Source organism: Clytia hemisphaerica, unplaced genomic scaffold (assembly GCF_902728285.1).
Source record: "Clytia hemisphaerica strain Z4C2 unplaced genomic scaffold, Clytia hemisphaerica genome assembly, whole genome shotgun sequence".
NCBI classification, from domain to species: Eukaryota; Metazoa; Cnidaria; class Hydrozoa; order Leptothecata; family Clytiidae; genus Clytia; species Clytia hemisphaerica.
In genome coordinates, this window is record NW_027104101.1 from 4,080,040 (window position 1) to 4,101,015 (window position 20,976).

The 20,976-nt window shown below is 35.5% G+C and overlaps 1 protein-coding gene across 1 annotated transcript; it reads left to right on the top strand.

Annotated features, from left to right (window-relative positions):
- Positions 1–314: 314 nt before the first annotated feature.
- LOC136813148 (cation channel sperm-associated protein 4-like) lies at positions 315–20,619 on the top strand. Its single transcript, XM_067069678.1, has 14 exons — positions 315–457; positions 1,159–1,293; positions 3,579–3,686; positions 5,190–5,399; positions 12,758–12,920; positions 13,058–13,133; positions 14,203–14,261; positions 15,149–15,259; positions 15,410–15,474; positions 16,254–16,427; positions 17,533–17,637; positions 18,611–18,718; positions 19,030–19,152; positions 19,773–20,619. Exons 1-14 carry the CDS (start codon positions 401–403, stop codon positions 20,010–20,012), a joined length of 1,734 nt encoding a protein of 577 aa, XP_066925779.1. The 5' UTR covers positions 315–400; the 3' UTR covers positions 20,013–20,619.
- Positions 20,620–20,976: the final 357 nt, after the last annotated feature.

Consider the following 20,976-nt stretch of genomic DNA (forward strand, 5'->3'; position numbering starts at 1 on the left):
AATTTTCTCCAAACTTTAATTCTTTCCAGTCCATGATTCCCATTTTCTTTTTGAAACGAAATCACAGAAATTGGAAGCTTTGAAACTCATTAGAAATGATTTCAAATGTCCATAGTATCTCATCCAAATCCTTTGGGATTCGTTTTGTTGATGATTTAGATAAAACTAATTTACTTTTACATAAGACTCAAGACATATTAACCAGTGGTGACTACGGGATCTTGAAACCTTTACAAGCTAATTGTACCAAGGAATAAATTTGTTTTTAATCTTTATTATTAACTAAATTATTCTAATATTGATAACACAACAACAAAAGGTCAAAATAATATCATCAAAAAGAACTTAACAAAGTATCATCGTGAAAAATAATCTCATCACATCATCAGAGCCACATCAAATGGCAGAGGGGAATAACGAAATAGATTCACCCAAAGGTGCAGAGCGATTCAGGAATGTAAGTAAATTTCTGATGAGGCATCGGATGTTCTTTCGTTTTGGCATTTTGAGCTTCAAATTGTTATCCTGTTCTTTTATTTTTAGGGTGAAAATTGAGGTATTTTTAAGGATTTGCACCCAATTTTTTAAGTGTTCTTGCTCAGCAACTCCCTCTCTAGACTTTGTTCTTAGATTATTCTTATTTTTTGGTGATCGATTCAATTTCGAGTTTTCGCAAAATCACGAAATTAACTTCAGGCAAAAACAGATTTTCTAAATTAAAAAGCCATTTTTGTCACTTTTTTATGATACTACACTGGCGACAAGATATTCTTTTACTCTAACTGCTCTCCAAGCTCTTTTTGTTTTTGTTTTTTATTTTTTGTTAGTATTTATCCTCTGTAGTAAGTTTTTTTTTTCCCCATGCATTTATCAATTGATTTATTAATTTATTGTTAGCTTAGTTTGGGCTCCTTCCTCCTGGCGGTATGATCTGGTGGTCCTTTTGCGGGAGGTTAGGAACCCTTAGTTTTGTACTATTTGTTCGTGTTACATATACTATAGATAAAAAAAAAAAAACAAGATATACATGAGATTTCGCAATATTGGAATTCAAATTGGTTTTTGAGCGACTCAAACTTGTTTCATTTTGTAAAATTATGCTTAATGTAATTTCGTAAATAAGACTTTAACGGGCTATTCGATTCTGTAATTTAACAGGCAGCAAGAAAAGTCTCAAAATTGTCTGCCACAGTCGATATATGGCAACAACAAGCAAAGACGCTGAAAAGTGGTCTCGATATCCCAACAGTCCCTAGACAACGTCGTATGAGTGTTATGGATAGCTTCAAATCGGTAAGATAAACAAATGTTGGACCATTATTATGTTGGATTAGTCTGGTACTAATCGAATACCCCACCCCTTCACACAAACCCGGTAGGATTTTTTCAGCCAGTGGGAATATTAACGGGCCGAAACTCAATGGGGATTGATATCCCAATGTTTTTTATGTCTTAGAATTTGAATTTCATTGTTTTTAAGTCAAAAAATAGATGGATGGGAAAAATAGCACAATATTTTACAGTGAGGATTTATTAATTTGATAATTTTCAGCAGGATGAAAATTAGAATATTATTTTCCACTAGGGACGATATGTAACCGGACCTTACAAATTGGGTTCATTTATATAGTGTCCTCTCAATTTCTTGCTTGTTGAACGGGTGGGAGGAGGACTGGACAAAATTCGCAATTTCCATTTTCTATGAAAAGACTGAGGGAATAGGTGTTACTTATTTTCCCTGATTGTTTGGGATGAGCTGGAGTTTTTACAAGATACTTCACTAATTGGTCATTTAAGGTGATAGAGATGACGCGTTCTTTAGAAAAAGTTATAAGATTCTTTTATTACATCTTAACGACCAACCAAATCAAATAAGAGCTTGTAAAAACTCCAGCTTGTCCCGATTGTTTCTGGACTGGCTGACAGTATTTTTATATTCTATCATTATTTTGATAAATCAAGTTGTGTACTTTACAATTCAAGAGACCATACTTGATGTCTCTTTGTTTGATGGTCAGCAACTAAAGAGAAGGATCAAGGGTATGTGGAGAAATCCTAGCGCTAGGAAAAACTATTTTTGAATGGTGATGAGGAGGGGGCTGTCACATTTTAGATTTTCTGAGGGTAACGTAGAAAAAGGGTCCTGGCGTTTTTCCTGAGGGGTTGTCTTTAAAGGGTTCAACGTCCACTTTCATCTAGATTTAAAATACATCGAGTTTTGTACTCGATGGTTATTTCGAAGACATTGAGTGAGGAGCTTGGCTAGGGATTAAAGGCCGGTCTCCACTTGCGCGCGCTGCGATCGCAACTTTGGCTTCAATCATTTTTGCTTGGAGAAAAGATTACGTCATAAAAACGCAGCGCGCGCTTGGAAAAAAAGTTGAATGTATTTCAACTTTTTTTTCAAGCGCGCGATCGTTACGTCATATCGCACCAATGGAGTTGCTTCATTTTTCTTTTGACCAATAGCGTGGAAGCTTTGCTCGAAGAAGAGCGATCGCAGCGCTCGCAAGTGGAGACCGGCCTTAATGACCCGTTGAAGTAACTTCCTACGTATTTTTTAGAAAACCGAAAAGGGTTTCACGCATACGTTATCCTAAATGAAGGGATTTCGGTATTTATAAGGGTAAGGTCATATTATATAAAATTTTATGACCGCGTTTTCTTCCATATAAGTCACTCAATGATCTTCATAAGTAAGAAAGTAAGTGATTTGGTGACCTCAGTCGAGGCTTTCCTCAGGTATCTACCCGTGGGTAGAAGAGAGCGTCTCTCTTGTCCCTGGATTTCTCCACTTGCCTTTAATACTTTTTTTTGGTTTGCTTGGTTGCTGAGAATTAAGCACCATTTCGGAATCTTTGGTATGACCTGATTGTCGACCCGAACAGAAAAACCTTGCGCACTGTAACCGAATGCTCTACCTTTATAGGCCATTTTATATTCGCAAAGCGTAATGGGTAATCAGGACCACTGCGTGCTAATGACGTCTTACTATTGGTCCAAAGTTTTGAAATTCTTTGAAGATAATTGCCTATAGCCAACAGAAAGCCGTTATAGAGGCAGAATCAGTTCTGATTAAACATGGTCCATTTCAACTCTGAAATGGCCTATAACCACAGATCTGTAAAGCCCGAAGGGCTAGATTTGCGGCCTTTATCGAAAAGTGAAGCAAGTTTTGGTAGGATTTCCTACCAAAGAAATCACGTGACAACAAGCAATTTCACTGGTTTGAGAGATGCGAAATAGCGTTTGCCGCCTAATTTTTTTTATCTCGCGCTCTGAAAACAATTAAAATGCTAGATCCTATCCATCGGCACGAAATTTAAAAAGTCAAATTTTTGCTTCACTTTTTTTTGCTGGAGAAAGCTTAAAGTTACCTATCTAGCCCTTCGGGCTTCACAGATATCTGTGCCTATAACACGAATGTCTCTTTAACTTGAACAAGGTTTATGGTCCCTTCAGTTAACAATGCCTTAACCATCCTCCATAATTGGAAATTCCCTTAACTCGAACAAATTTGCCTTCCTCGTAAGTGTTCGAGTTATATAGAGTCTCTACTGTAATTTCATTTATTGTAGGCAGTTGACAAAGTGAAGATGAAAAAGAAGATCGCATCATTTCTTGAACCTGAATATGACCCAAGTATATTTCGAACCATTTTCCAACTTGGTGAAGATAACGGAAGGGTAAGATACTGGTTCAGAGAAGAAAAAGTTATCCAGGGTCTTTTGGAAAACAGAAAATTGTTTCATTATGCATTCCTATTGATGTAAAAATAAAAGCCCTTGAGAATCATTAAGTGCCAATAACCCCTTCCCCCATTTATTAGTTTTTGAAGATATTTTCAGCTGTCAAAAGAAGCGTCCTTTATTTTTAAATAATTATAGACTACAACCAGGCTATTAAGGGCATAGTCGCACGATGAGTTATTTTTTCTTCTTTGGCGCGCCTTCAAAGAGAGCAATTAATCGTTAATTGCATCCTGTAGAGAGCAATTAATCGTTAATCACACTCTTCAATGAGGCGCCAATGTTTACAAAATTGATTTTAATGTTTTTCTTACATTTTTTTATCGAACGTTTCAATTGCATTCGAAATTCATTTTGTGAGAAATAAAATCTTTAAGCAAACAATAAAAGAAAAACATAAAGAGAAGAATAAAATGTAAAACTTCCAGTGTAATTTACTTTCCTGACAGGGAAAAAAAACTAAGTAGTGAAAAAAATTGTGCGATTAGCTCGTAATCACATAATAACTCGTACAATTCGAAAATTGCACTCGTGATCTTTTTGTTTCGAATTTTCCTCGTCCTTTCGGCCTCGGAAAATTAATAACAAAAAAATCACTCGTGCAATTATTCTCAAATTGCACTCGTTATCATGTGATTACATATACAAATTTTTCAACCCCCTCTCCCAGTCTAATTAATATTTGAAGATTCTTCCGGTTTAATTAGTTTAGCTCCTGTAACTGAATCACCCTTAAAAATTGTCCTCATGATTGGAGAATAGATACCAACCCTCTAGTTTCCTTAAGCTTTACTACTAGAGAGGGAGACATAGTATTCTAAGTAAAACCTTGTATTATCAGAAACCATACGATCTCTTCCGTGAATTTCAATCCTACTGTACCAAAGCCAAGTATTTGGATTGATTTTGAAATGATTTCTAAGCTCTGACGTAACTGCTTTTGTCATGTCCTATCAATCCTTAGCGGTTGGGTTTTAAGGGGCTCGGTAACAAATTTACAAGGAACTGACGTCTAGATTCTTTTTCTTTGAGAATGTTAATGAAACGACTTCAGATATTTTGACGTCATTTCTTCATGGTAAACTCGAACCCAGTCTCATCACGCTTCAAAAATTGATAGGTGTATACTCTCGGGTACCTAATAGCCCCCCCCCCGCTAATTATATTTTTTTTTCAAAAATTCTTTACTCACGACATTCTTATTCCAACCCTCCTCCTGCTCATTAATTTTTGGGAAAATGTTTTTGAAAGTTCCCTCTTTTGTCTTAAGTGCTGTATTAGCCTCCTTTTTAAAAATTTTCTACCTAGGACATTTTTATTCCAACCCCCCCCCCCCCCCGCTTATTAAGTTTTGTGATTTTTTCCAACCCGCCGGCTATTAGGAACCCGAGAGTAGTTCCAAGGTTTACTCTCTATTTTATTTTCGTTTTCCTACAACAGAGGGTGACAGTTTTCCAAGAAACATTGGACGACCAGAAACCATACGTTCATCTACGTGATCTACCACCCATGTCAAACAACGAGGTGGCTGAATTCGTCTCCAAAGAGCTGGTGGGAAAAGTTGTGGAAAGCAGATGTTTTCGTTTCACTATCTTGTTTCTCATCATTGTCAATAGTCTTTTGATTATGCTGGAAACTGATCGAACCTTGGTAAGAAATTACGGTGGATTTTGATTCCTAAATTATTTCTTTATAAGCTGCTAAAAGATACCCCCTTTAAGACTCAGAACCTGATTTTGTCTGAAACGCTATAGATTTTGTTCCATTAGTACAGCACCTGACTGACTAAACCCCGAGAAAGTAGGTTTCTCATTTTTTAGCATTGTAGCCCTAACGATAGTTCAACTTCATAAAAGGTTGTTTCAGAACATACTGTTACATATTACTTATTATTTCTAAACATAAAATTTTGACTTGAATTAATTTTTTCTAACGAAAATCTGAATCGAACTTGATTGGATACTACCCGAATTGAGACATTTTTAAAATAAATCCTCTCTAAATCGAAATCTAATCGGAATTAAGTTATGATGATAGGGTAATTTCTTATTCCTAATGAACTAAAGAAATGGGGAAAATAGTCCATTTCAATATTTAATGTTCTAAGTTAGATATTTTGACGAAAATCTTTGACCTACCTTTTGGGGTTAGTTGACCTACAATTTGGGGGGCCTTCATAACCCGACACAAAAAGTCTGTCACATTATATAAAACTTGTTTCTTGTACTTTCATAATATGAAAATACATCTGAGAGATGGTTAATGTTGACATTTTGAGCTTTTACAACGTGTCCCATACCCGCTGGGATCCCAGCCAAATCAGGAAATTTGCCTAAGTTTGGAACAATAGAATTTCTATCCCCATTGGGACTTTAGTAGAAATTTTTGGAACCGGTGTGGGAAAAAGTTCCACCGGGGCTGTGAGACAGGGATGTTGTTACATTATTCACATATTTTAACACAGAATTTTCAACCTACAAAATAAAAACAACTTTCTTGTCTCTTCTTTTCGCCCTTCCTTTTTCTTTTCCTCATTTGTAACACGATAAAATTGATATCTTTGTTAATTTTTTGTCAGAGTATATATTTCTAAAGAATGAATTTCACTTAGAGAACAATAATTTCCGATGAATACTGAAATTCCGCTCTCAACAACCGAATCTTTTCACCTACGTTCTGGGGGTTAAAAAGTGAAAAAAATCCAATTTTCAGAATAACAAAATGCTCTTTAGAATATTGTTTTGGCATAAAATTTTTCTAAAATTTGCTGTTATGATTAATCCAATTGAAAAAATATCAAAATTTTACTATTACTAGATTTAAAGCCATAAAACCAAACCTACATTCTGGGGGTTATAACGAAAATGGGAGTCAACTTCAAGGACCAAAAAAATTAGCCTATCTATCAAAAGTAATGAAACTAATCCCTGGAAAAGGATTTTGGTAGTTCAAAATTTCGTTGAAAACATTCAAAACTTTTTAAAATGCAAATCTACATCTTTCAGATCTGATTAAAATTTCACCTACATTCTCGGGGTCAGGTGCTGTACCCAAAGTTGAATTTCACTTCAACTGGGTTGCGCACTTTACATCAAGGACACAACCAGCTGATTGGTTGCAAGTGACCTATTGACTGATTTCACGTCACTTACAACCAATCAGCTGTCGGGTTTAAGATGTTCACGTTTTTTTTCAAGAACAACCAGAATTTTTGAAGCCTTAGGATGTTTTATTTTTTTTAGTTTCTTGTTTTCCCCATTTTGTGGGTATTCTTTGTCAATTTTCCTAAGAAATCGGTTGTTTCAGAGTCTGTCAAGTCTTAAAATGTTCTTAACTTGTTCTCGAAATTTTGGTCATCGAAGCCTAATGTCAAATGATAATTCAATGATGCATATCATGAATACACCCATTAACCCTCTTACAGCGTGAATAGACTGGGTCAGATATTACCAAGAAAGAATGACGTCAAAATTCCTTGTCTGTGGGCATAAAATTAATATTATGAACACTGGATAAAACAACGAGCAACATTTTCATTGATATCTCATGCTCTAGCTATGTCTACAGTAATTACTTTATTTTTCACTCTCCTTCCCTAATTAAGATATTTTTCGTAGCATTTTAATTGCATTTTTTTATCGAAACCCACTCGTTCAATACAAATGAGACTTTATATTTGTCTCTGAGAAAATAATTGGTAGCTATGTATCGTTATGACGCATCAAATAGTAGGATGAGAAAAACATGCTATGAATAAAGGCCGGTCTCCACTTTCGCGCGAAATGAGCAACAGTTTTTTCCTAACCTTTTTTGCCTGAAGAAAAGATTACGTCATAAAAAAGTTTCGCGCGAACAAAAAAAAGTTGAAGGAAGTTCTACTTTTTTCATCCGTTACGTCAATTTCGACCAATAGAATTGCTTAATTGGGCTATTCCAGAAAAAATTTGTGTATGTTGAGAAGGTCTTTTTCGGGAAAAGTGACACCCTGGATTTTTTTTCAAATTTTTAAGACCCCCCTGGATTTTTTCTCATTTTTTAGACTACCCTGGTTTTTACCTCCTCAACATATAGTTCTGCAGTCCCACAGTCAGACTAGGATCTTGGATTTATTTATTAAAAATTTGGAGATTTGATGTTTCACAGAAAAATGCTACGGGTCTCATATCTTCCGAATGACTTTTCCGTTTGCCTTGAAATTTAACAACCTTCTTTACCTAAGGTTGAACTACCACTTGCGTAAAAATGAACGTTGTAGCATAAGTATAAAAAAAGCTCAATCTTTGCAATCGCAAATTAAACCGCTAAAAATCGCGAATTTTTCAATAGAAAATACATTCAAATATAGCGCTTTTGATTTTCTAAAAGAAGCAAAAACATTTTTTGCAATTAAATCGTACTATCAAAAGTTACAGGTATTCTTGTTTCCACTGCCAATTATATCTGGGCAGACTTTTTTTGTCATTTTATTAACACCATGAACATATAAACGACTGGACATCTATCTTTAATTGTCACTTTGAAGCGAGCTTCGTTGCCGCCTGTACTTCAAAATTGGTATAAAAAATCCGACAATATTCCGTCATAATTTTATTTCTTTGAATTATTTAGAGAAAAGGATTGATAGAGGATTGATAAAAGGATTGATTTTCGAATTTTTTCACAAGTTTATAATATACTTTATCATGTATAGCAATGTGCCCTCCCGGTTATTACCATAATGGCTTTATGGCAACTCCTGAACTTGGGCACAGGATGTACGGTTTCATATATAATATACTTAATTTACTTTAATATACTTAATATACTATATTAATATAATATAATATATTTAATATACTTTATCAACATTTTCAACTCTAAAATGCAGAATTTCAACTGCGTGTATACTTTTGAATCCCTTTTGTCACTCCAATAATTTTTTTTATGACTTGAAAAAATAGCCTGCCAAAGTTTAGAGCCTGTGTCATAAGAATATTGAAATTAGAATACGATACTCTCTAAAATTATTAGACACTTTTAAGTCAAAATTTAGAAATATTAGTCGGAGTTTTGACAAGCTGACGACGATTTTGCCTCTGTTATCTTTGTTATGATATAGATAAAAGACTTGAGAAGAGTAGAACAACAGAGACTTTTGTCGAAGTTTTGACGTTGTTAGCAAGGTACTCCCAAGTGGTATATCATCAAAATCTATTGTTTCATTTTATGCTTTTAACGAGGCGGCAACGAAGCTAGCAGCCTTTTCTACAAAAAGACAAAGGAGATGGATGTCCAGTCGTTTATATGTTCATGTTAACACGAATTGAAAAATTTCGTGTTAAGCCTTTAAGTGCCAATGTCGTGTATATCAGATATGGGCTATATAGGAGGTCGAAGCCCTCCTGTAATGCCCAGTTTGAGTTAGAAATCGTCATTTTTGGTCTAACTTGTAGGAATTGGATTGGGCTTAATGGTAAAGCAAAATAAAATCAAAAGTGAGTTTTTCCAGCGAAATTTTACGCCAAAAAGTCAAAAAATGCAAATATTTAACAAAAATCCACTTTTTTGAGATTTTGACCGTTTTTTGACCATTTTTGGTCAACGAGTGATCCAAGAACTTCCAAATTTGGCCTTGCCTTACTTGATTCTGTCCTGTAGCGAATCAATCTGAAGTTTGACTAAAGAACATCTTTCCATGATGTCATGAAACTTTGAGTATGAAATTAAACTAAATCGTTTTTTTTACTCAAACTAGTATGAACATCTTTCCGTCATTCAGGCAGGTCCGCGCAATGGATCCAGAGATATAAGCCTTTAAAGTTTAAACTAGCGATTTTCTTAAAAAAAAATAGAAAAAAAGGACCGTGGCACTTAAAGGGTTAATACAAACCCCCTTAAAACCAGCCGCTGTTTCCTTGAAAAAGCAGAAAAATTCGTGTTATTTTTTAATACGGGCTCTGACCATAGTCGGAAAATTGATTTTAGTATTTGAACATAAAAGTTATGTTTTAGGTTCTTTAACACTTTCAACAAAGAATTGCCTTTATAAACTGCTTGTTAATCAAATGCCTTAAGAGTATTTAAGAATTTAATTGCAAAAATGACGTTATGAACTTTAACAAGAAGCCGAAGCGGCATGAAGGCCCATCTGACGTGGCAATAACCAAATGTCGTTTGTATTGGGTATATACCTTAAGAGAAACAATGTTTGCGGAATCGTATTTTTGCAATTTTAGGGTTTGAAAGAAAACATCGAATCTTAGAATCCTAATGCACACATTTTCGGCAGAGATTGAAATACAGAACATTCAAAAAGTTAAAAAAGTTCGAAAATTGGCTGAATGAAAAAAAACAAAAAACCAGCTGCCCTGGAAGGTCAGTAATGATAAATGATACGCAATATATGTATATAATAGATTTACTTTATGTTTTTGTTACTAGTATGAAAGAAAAAATCGGTTTAAATAAATTCACAAACTTCAAATGTCAAATGTTGACCGCCAAAGTCCAGAAATATCAATTTAACGCGTAGCATCATGAAAAACATTCCAAACTTATTCAAATTTACACTCACATGAGCTGCATTTTAGTATCCTTTAATGGAGTTACAGCATAAGTTTACTTGGGAAAATTCTCTGTCAGGTTTGAAAAATCCAACCACCGACCGTTTAGAGCGATAGATCCAAAATTGACCATTTTCACGGGTAGCATCATGAAAAACATTCCAAACTTATTCAAATTTACACTCACATGAGCTGCATTTTAGTATCCTTTAATGAGTTACAGCATAAGTTTACTTGGGAAAATTCTCTGTCAGGTTTGAAAAATCCAACCACCGACCGTTTAGAGCGATGGATCCAAAATTGACCATTTTCACGGGTAGCATCATGAAAAACATTCCAAACTTATTCAAATTTACACATGAGCTGCATTTTAGTATCCTTTAATGAGTTACAGCATAAGTTTACTTGAAAAAAGTCTCTGTCAAGCTGGAAATATAAAACTCCAACATCCAAATGCTCCCACTTGCTCCCTGACCTGACTCCATCCATCTTGAAAACATTAAAAAATACTTTGCCATAAAGAGAATGAAATTTGACTTTACTACCAATTCAATCCAATATAAGAGTAGGTCAAACATCGTGCGGGTAGGCGAGGCGAAAATTCTAAATCGGTCGCTGGTTTAGCCTGGACTACTGGACTTGTTAATTTATTGCGCGCACAGGCTCCGACAAAGCCAAAATCTTTTCTGTCAGTTGCTTTTTAAAGGCCCACTTGCGCTGCGCGGCTGGGCCAAAAAGACGTTAATAATTATGTTGCATCACCTTCTTTTATAAAAAGTGCTAAGTTTTAGTGGGTAATTAACCTTTTTGTTTCGAAGTTTTTTCAAACTGTCCGCAAAGAATTGAACTGTTTTATAAATTTTTCGGAAAAATTTTCTAAATTAATGCATCAAAAGTTATGGCTGTTTTCTTATGAAAAATTGGGATGGAAAATTGGTCAAAAAGCACTATTTTCAAGATTTTGAAGCAAATAAGCTTTTAGAAAAATTTTCGGAAAAAAATAATTTTAGTTCGATAAAAGATGCACCATCTACCGCAAAAATATTTATTCTTAAATTTTCAGACTCACGGATAATTGGCCTAACAGAAAATGTATAATATGCCACAGTTTTGTGTGCTAAATCAAGTTGAACTTTATATTTTGTAAGTGGCAAATATTAAAAATTCACTATGGTCAGAGCTCTTAATACACCACGTGCAAATTTCAAAGCCGTCGAATACTTGCCTAGTAATAATTGTGTAATAAGCATTGCAGCATTTATTTTTAGATCCCCTTTTAACAGACCCACTGGGACCCGTTCAAAGTGGAAAAATTGGTCATAATATCGTCCCCTGTGGAAAATTTTACCCCAGTTTTCGTCCCCACAAAAGATAATGAAATAAACCAATCCTCGCTGCAAAATATTTTGCTACTTTTCCCATCCCACTTAATTTTCTGACTTGAAAACAATAGAATTTAAATGCCCTCAACCAATAAAAAAATATGGGAATATTAATCTCCATCGAGTTTCAGTCAGTTATTTATACCACCACTGGCTGAAAAAAAATTACCGGGTCTGTGGGAAGGGAGTGTTTTTTCAAAACTTTTAATGAGTAAAAAGTACAAAAAGGAAAAATCAGAGAACTGATTCAGTCAATCAGGGTCCAGCCAAATCAAAAGCTAGCCGTCTCCATCGCTGAAAACCACAGATACATAAACTCGCCATTGACAAGGGGTATTTTTTTTGGATCATGTACTTTAAATGGATAAATTTTTGCGTGGACAATCTTTCACGGTTTCAAGATCTAAAATTTTCACTTCGCTCTCCGCCGTTCCTTGCGTTGTTTATCAAGTGTCTATATTAAAATGTTATGCTGTGAGAAAATCAGTGTATTTACTTTTGGCATTTGACTTCAATCTTTCCTGGTAAATTTCAACCCAATATCCCCATGCTTTGAAGATCGATACGATACAGCCTATGTATACAACGTATCGCTAGTGTATTGGCAGGCAGTTTCAGGCTCCGCGGCAGTGGAGGGGGGAGTTGGTTGGGTCAGGCAAAATGAAAATTTACTAATCAAGCCAAATTATCTTTGATAACTTTAAAACGGACCTGTCTTGGATGATCTAGAAGCGCTGAAATTCAAAGACTTCTAGCCGTCGTTGCCTACCATAATGGCGCCCACTTCGTTAGTATTTAAAGGCCGAGCTGTGGCCCTATTCTTCTGCCGGCGTTTTATTTTAAGGGTGCTGAAAAAATAGTACGAATTCTAATTCTCCTATAGATTCTCCCCCAAGTCTGCAAGTCTGCCAACTTTCAACCCTCAAGTGTTATTCAGGTCATGTGGATGTTGCCGTCCTTGAGTAAACTTCCGTAACTGGGGATGTCAGTTTTTTTTCGTCATCTCTTAAAAGGCTGGGGCAAAAGCTATTATATTTCATGTCAAGTCTTCTTTTTAATTTGTTTCTACGCTCTTTTTCCATAGGAACGAGAATGGGGTCGAGCTTTCAAGATCATGGATGAAATTATAATGAGTGTCTTCATATGTGAAATCCTTTTGAAATGGTACCACGGTTTCTTCAAGTTCTTTACACAAGGATGGAACATCTTGGATTTCTTGATCGTCCTCTCCCTTATCGTCGGACCAAGTAGGTTTTGTAATGTAAAAGGATGTTTTCTGACCCCCTCCCCTCATTTCTATAGGCCAAAATGTTGAAATTATTCATCAGGTTTGTCCAATCAGCATATAAAATTTACAATCTGTTCCCTTTGTTTACCTTTTCAGTGATAATGGGAGGATCTGGTGGTCAAAATGTTCTTCGTATCCTCAGAGTGTTGAGAGCTTTCAGAAGTTTACGAAGGTATATTTACTTTCTTGTACCATATTCATGATATGCACCATTGCAATGTCTTCCACGGACCCAACCAGATAATTGGTTGAAAGCCCGGGGGGTACTAAATTTGCGAGGTGACGAATATTTTCGAGCCAAAAATCGAAAATCGACCCTTAGAGAGTGGAAAATTGGTTCCTTAGAGTGATTTTTCTAAAAATTTCAGTCGATTTTGCGAGAGGATATTTTGAATTTCGTGATTTTTTTACTCTTACAGAAATTTTAATTTTATTTTGAATGGTTTTTGTACCCTTTTGAGAGACTTTCGAGGATGTGAGAAAGAGACTTATGGCCTTATGGCTCGCACATACCCGGCACCCATTTTGCCTAAGCATCCCCAACCCCGGGGTTGCAAGTGACCTATTGACTGATTTTACGTCACTTACAACCAATCAGCTGTTGGGTCTGTGGAAGACGTTGCAATGTAGCATATTCATGAATAGAGGGAGTAGTTTGGGTTATCAAAATAACATAACACATATTAAGAATTTTTTGATTGCGGACTGTACGTTCGTTGCTCCAAAGAGTCGAAAGATAAGAACAACGTTGAGCCTTAATGAACTGAATTTGATGGTCAAAGTTGTGAAAGGATATCAACCTTTAAAATGCATATAAGAACAGTATGAGGCTTATTAAAGTGCCAACAAAAACTTACTGATTCCATAGTTTAACCCCCGTCCCTTTTCAGTTTGGTGCCGCACAGAGTGTGTTTCTTTCTAGACAGATTTTCTGAAAATAAGGGTGGTAAAGATTTCATTACAGAAGGGCGGGGGGTGAAATAAACCAAGGGGCTTCATACTCCTCTGCAAACTAAGGGTTCTTGTGTCATTTTTAATTCTTTGTTAGTCGGACAATGTTTCAGAAATCAAATAGGCATTACAATAGTCTACAAAACTATTTTAATTCAGACAATGTAGAAAATTAGCAAACTGATATTATCCCGTTATCATATAACACCCATATTACTGTATTACACGGACTTTAAACGACTCCAGTCTAACATTGCTACAAGTTTTGTTTTTGTTTGTTTATTATTTAGTATAAGCTCACTTCCCGGTTTGCAAGTTGTGGTTCAGACTATCTTACAATCAGTGCCAGGTATCTTGTTAGCATTATTCAGCAGTACTCTAAGTTTAACTTAAATAAATTTTGATGTACAGTAGACTCTTGCTCATTCAAATTTCTATTGTTCGAATCCTTCTATAATTCGACTTAGTTCCTAGTCCCCGCCAAGGAGAAATCCTCTTAAAATACCCTCTATAATTCGAACAAATAATATTACTCGCTCAATTTCGAATAAGCGAAATTCGACCGTAGCCCTAGAAAGATTTAACAGTTCCTTAGCCGTACGGAAATTCCGTTTAAGTTTGTCTAAAGTCAAAAGTAATGTGTTTTATAAATCTGTTACGAATATCTTAATTGTGTAATTTGAAGTAAGTAGAGTTTGTAGCTAGAAAATAGTAACATACATCCTGATATTGATTGTTTTACTTCCAGTGTAGTTTACCAGTAATTTCTTACTTAAGTTTTGAAACTTATAATTTAAATTATTTATATGGTTTTGTCCTCGCTTGAATTCGAATAAGCAAGGCTGACAGTATAGGCCATTTCACAATCGCAAAGCGTAATGGTTAATCAGGACCATTATCTTATATTCCGATGGCGGATTGGCGGCCGCCCACGCTAAAGCTCTAAATGGAGCGGGCCATTTTTCCGACCTTCAGAGCTTTAGCGTGTCGGATGAAAATTTCACCATCTGGGTGCCAGATAATCAGGACCACCGCGAGCTAATGACCAATTACTATTGGTCCAAAGTTTTGAAAAATTTTGAAGTTTTTTGCGTCTAACCAACGGGAAGCCGTTATCAGGGCGTAATCAGTCCTAATTACCCATGATCCATTTTGACTGTGAAATTGCCTTCTGCAGTATTGATATTTTTAATCAATTTTCTTTTGTTTCATAATCAGTTTTTCGTTGTTTATTAGATATGACGAACATTGTTCTTTTGTTGGTCATCATAATGTTGGTCTTCTCTGTTATTGGTATCACGCTGTTTCGTGAAGTCATGCCTCATCATTTCGGTGACCTTTCTACTGGTATGTTTTTGGGCCTAACTGCATCCAATCATTCAATTCACTAAAAAAATTATTTGGTAAAAAATATCTTTTGGAAAAAAATTCCACACCAAGCGACTTTTTCGTTCCTTTATGATACATAAGTTTATTTTCCCCGATTCTTTTTTCCAGCAATGTTTTCGCTGTTCATTTGTGTCACTCAAGATGGTTGGATGGAGATCTTCGAAGCCTTTCAAGTAATCATTACGTATTTCTACCCCGCAAGTTTTGCTCTATTTTTTCTATAGTTAATTCTCGCATATTCGAACTTAATTATTTGTTCGAATTACAGAAAGGTTCGAATTATAGAGGGTATTTTTAAGAGAATTTCACCTTGGTAGGGACTGGGAACTAAAAGAAGTTCGAGTATGCGGGAGAGTCTACTGAATTTATAGGCTACGTCATATTTTTTTTCGTTTCGAGCGTAAAGCTCCTGCTCCTCTGGGATGTGCGCACTGCTCTTGTTTTGTATTGAATTTTTATTAGTATACGCACAAGTGAAAAACATTGCCGATCAGCAGTTTTTATAGCCCAAGCGTGAGACCTAAAAGCCTGGCACTGTCTATTGTGTAGACTTGTGATAAAATTGTCTGATTCCATTTAATTTGACAATTGGATTTTGGGGAGGTCTAGTAGCCTCCAGGCTTTATCCTCAGCCTTATTAGAACACTTTTTAATTTTTGGAGATGTTATTTTTATTTTTATTATTAATTAATTAAGAGGGGTGCAACATTTGTGTAGGAGAGCAGATTTTTATGACACATATTTTTATATTATAAATATTTAATTGCAGTGTCATAAAAATTTTGCGGCACCTTTTGTCTACGCTATTGATGTTAAGGGCCTAAACCTCAGAGTTAAGACTCTTCATTCCTGAAGTAAGTAGAAACGCTTCGAAATCATCTGTAGTTTTCAAAATTTTTCGAATAATTCCTTTTTTGTCACCAATTTTAAGTATCTTTTTTTAACGTTCTAGCAACACGGCGATTTGCATTACTACGGCGGTGGGTTATTCCTTGTTCTATTCATTTCTATTGGAGCCTTCATCTTTGCCAATCTTGTGGTAGCCGTGGTAGTGACCAACCTTGAATGTGCCGTCAAAGATGTAAGAGAGGAAGAACAAATGCAAGCTAAACAGCTTGCTCTCAAGGTAAAATGTTGTTTTCAATTTCTCATTTGAACCTGTTGCCATGGATAATGACAATATTAGTTACCATAGCAACCAATATTACAATTTTGTGAAAATCCTCGCTCTCAAGGTAAAATGTTGTTTTCAATGTTCTACTCCATTTAAGTAAGTCTGCGACCGTCCGCAGTCGGAGGCGTACCCGATAATAGCAATAGATAGAGGAGGGCTTCACTCTTTCTCCCTGGATTGCTCCACTTACCCTTGATCCTTCTCTTAGTTGCTGAGCATCAAGCAGAGAGGTATCAAGTACCCTTTTGGGAATCTTTGGTATGATCCGGCTGGGGGGTGGAACCCACAACCCTGCGCACCGTAGCCGGATACTCTACAATCAAGGTTGAAATATATTGAGAATTTTGGTTATTTTAACGACGTTTTTCAAGATTTAAAGTTCCGGTGAGAAGGTCGATTTTGTGCTATCTCTTTAATTTAATCGAATATTTCAATTTGGGAGGGGTTGACAGACTTCCAGGCTATATTCTGAGCCTGATTTGATTGTATCACTGCACTACGGTCGCTCCATTTAAAAGTTGTTACCAGCGCGATACAAACTCAAACTATGATTCTGATAGCATTTACGAAAGGTATTTATTGTGTCACATCCATCAATAAAATCATTTGTACAAGTTACTCTACAATCATGGTCGAGATTTTGGTGTGTTTTAACGTTCTTCAGAATTTTAAGTTCGGGTGAGAATTGCTATTTTAGCACTTCAACTTTCTTTCATTGAATATTTCGATTTTGGAGGGGTTCGATGGCTTCTAGGCTATATTCAAAGCCCTATTGGAGCAAATTTGAGCTTTTAAATCCTGAGATCCTAAGGTCCTAAGTCTTAAATCTCATGTTAAAATTCAGAGTTAAATACTACTTTTCTACTCTACTTTCCAACTATAGTTTAACGCGCATAAAAATCATTTGTGGTGTTTAAAATTTCGAAGGGAAATTCATTTTGTCTCAAATATTTTCTCCATCCATGATTGTAGGTACGATACTTAGACTACATCTAATCAACTACTCTAAACAAAACAAAACCTTTAAAGATCTTCCATCTTTGTTTTTTTTCTTCAGGGTGGTGACCTTGGAGACAAAGTAAACAACATTCCGGTTGATTTAGTCAATGATGATCAAATTCCGAATCGTGTTTTCCAGGAACAGGCTCCTCTTGTCATTCCGGTAAACTTTTTCTTTCTACAGTTGACTCTCTCTAATTCGATCTCTAGGGTATCAAAAGGATTTTCTTCGAATTAAAGAGTGATTCGAAATTACGGATGTAATACGGTTTGTAGGTGAATTGGGAGCAAATTTTCAGTTCAAGAGTTTCGAATTAGAGTGAGTTGCCTATTTTTCGTGTAGTTTTGTTTTTGCAATGGAATGACGTCAGAACCAGATGAAAACTGAACACTGTGTGGTTTATTTCACTTAAGATTACTTGTGTACGTGTTCAGTGAACAAAATTTTAATTTTGAGTTAAACCACACTCCTTATAAAAACCCGGTTACATCAGACTAGCCAAGGGACAAATGATTTTTGTTTGAAAATGCTAGGAATGAATCATAGCGTCAACCTTGGTTTAGGTCCCATGCAAAAATTAGGTCCCCTCCCCCGTGAGTCTTAAGTCCCCCCAAAGATTCATGAAATATTCAATAGTCCCCAGGGCTTTCGACTCTCAGTACTTATAAAAGTTTATACCCCAAAATTTTTCAGCTTTATGAACTTTAATTTGAATAATTGAAGCCAACCATCAAGATAAAGTATTCAGCCCGCTTGTTAAATCATGAGACTTCAGCTCTCCCCAAGTACATTAGGTTCCCCCCAAATATTGGAAACATCTTTACCCCTCACCTTTTTGGGGCTTTTTAGAGGGTGTAACCCCCGCAACTAGCAGGGGGGGGGGCTGACGCTATGTAAATTATGTCTGAGTTCTTAAAACTATTGAAAATGCCATAATATAGACTGGAGTCGTTTATAATGCGTGTGATACAGTAATATAGGCGTTATATGATAATACGATTATTGTTACGGGATTTAGTTTGTATTAACTGAAATTGTTCCCTACATTACTTTATGCTTTATTTCTACCATGTCTGAATTAGTCGTCTAGCTTTCTAGATTAGCCAAAATATTGGATTTGTTCTGCTTTTAACAGAATCTAACCGGTGTGGATATTCGTAACATTGAGCATTATTGTTTGGTGTTGGAGGCTATGGAAAGGAATCTTCATGCTTATCAACAACTCAAAAGCGATCTGGTTAAGGTATAAATTTTCAAACTTTTAATTGGTTTCAAAGCTTGTACACCGGGTGTGTTTTAAAAAAAACGCCGTACACATTTCTATCAAACTAAAGACAAATTTTCAGTGAAGATTCGAATTTTTGTTTTCCTACCCTCGTTGAAAACTTTACATTTGTATCTTCATCGAAGATTACTTTATGGCAATTTTGCTGACTTACGTCAATTTTTCATTTTAAAATTAAGGAGTAAGCAAACGATATCACTCTTATTCAAAAACAAAACCTTTAATTTATCAGTATTTAAGCATATCACTTGTACCCTTTGATTTTGCAGTATCACGATGAAATCTGCATTTTGAACAAGAGTGCTATTGCTGAAGGTGTTATCAAATACGACGATGATCTAGCTCGAAAGAATACCATTGCAAAGGAGAGTGCTTTACTGGCTTATCAGAAGGTAGGATGTCACATACTTCTTTAAAAAAGTGCTAGGTACTACAATCATGGTCGAAACATATTGAGATTTTAGTGTATTTTGACGTTTTTTCGAACTTTAAAGTTCGGGCGAGAATTGCTATTTTAACACTCTCACTTTCTTTCATCGAATATTTTGATTCTGGAGGGGTTTGGTGACTTCTAGGCTATATTCCAAGCCTTATTGGAGCAAATTTGAGCTTTTAAATCCTTAGATCCTAAGGTCCTAAGTCTTAGGTCTCTTGTTAAAACTCAGAGTTGAATCTCTACTTTCCAACTGTAATTTAACGCGCTTAAATATAATTAGGATAGGCTCGAAAAATGACACCCATTCTAATTGTAAAAATCGACCATAAATACGTAAATTATGAATCAAAGAACCGATGAACCTGAAAACTTTATATTCATGATATGCACCATTGCAATGTCTTCTGATATTACATCAGGAACCCAATAGCTGATTGACTGTAAGTGATGTAAAATCATTCAATACGTCACTTTCAACTAATAAGATGTTGGGTCTGTGGAAGACATTGCAATGGTGCATATCATGAAATCATGATTCACGTGGCAATGAGTATCCTCTCTAATTTACTTTTTCAGGTCGCCAGTGGTGGTGATATCGTTTCAAACTTGATGAACATGGAAAACGCATCTCTCATCAACTCAAAATCCAAAACAGCTCTACATGATCTTGTCACTGAAAGTGCCAACATTCGTACGAGATTAGGATCTATGGCTGGTCGGAATGCGACTGGGAGACGTCGCTCATCGGTTAGAGCTTTAAGAAACACAACTGAAGCTGTTAAAAATGTTAATAGAAGGGCCTCTCTTGGCTTTTAAGTAGCGATGAACGCTTAGTGTTTGATGTCTCTGGATGTTTAATGACCGAGGATGACTGTATACACGCTTTTTTTATAAGAATATCTTCTATAAGAATATCAGGGTGAAAATTGGCCAAAGAATAAACCTAAGAATACCCTCTAGTGTGGATTTCACAGAATTTCATAAGAATACAGTCATTTTGTATTTGGTTAACAGAAAAAACTGCTTCCTTTGTTAGAGAAGGATTGAAGTTTTGAGGAAGAAATGTAATTTTAACCCGAATGTTCATTCAAAAGTCCAAAACTCTCAAATTGATCATTTCTCATGTTTGTAAAAAAGTAAAGTCTAAAAAAGTAAGAATACGTTAGAAATATTTAACCCTCAATTTTGGCACTTTCTTAAGAATATTTGACCCTCATCCAAAGTACACTATTCTTATAAAAAAGTGTTTATTTTTGGTTTTGCTTTGTGATAGGGATAAGAAAAAGCTGCACGAATCCCCATATAGGGGAAGCGTATCGTGTATAAAATTCCCTTCCGTGAGTTACCCCGTCTTTGTGTTTTTGGGTTCGGAAACTTGATTATTAACTTTTATATTAGAGATCTTTTAATTTCACTAAATTTGGATTTCTGAACCTTTTTAAGAAAATTGAAACAGGTTACCCCGAACTCTCCGAATCCCTATATCAAAATAAATTTTGGGGCTGCGGAGGAAGAAGAAATAGGATAGGCATTTTTTCAAAAAAAATAATTTATTTATTAATTCAAAAAATTTCAACATTGTTTGTATTTTTTTCTTTGAAAGAAATTATCATTCACACAAATTTTAAATGTTTTAAGTTAACGATCTACAAGCGAAAGCAGCCAGCGAAGCCTATTTTCGATTCGTTCGGAGGCGTATGTTTTGTTTAGAAATTTCGATCTGTTGACCTTGACGGCTGATCTAAAAATTTTCCCTTTTTCACCCTGAAAATTGCCAAGA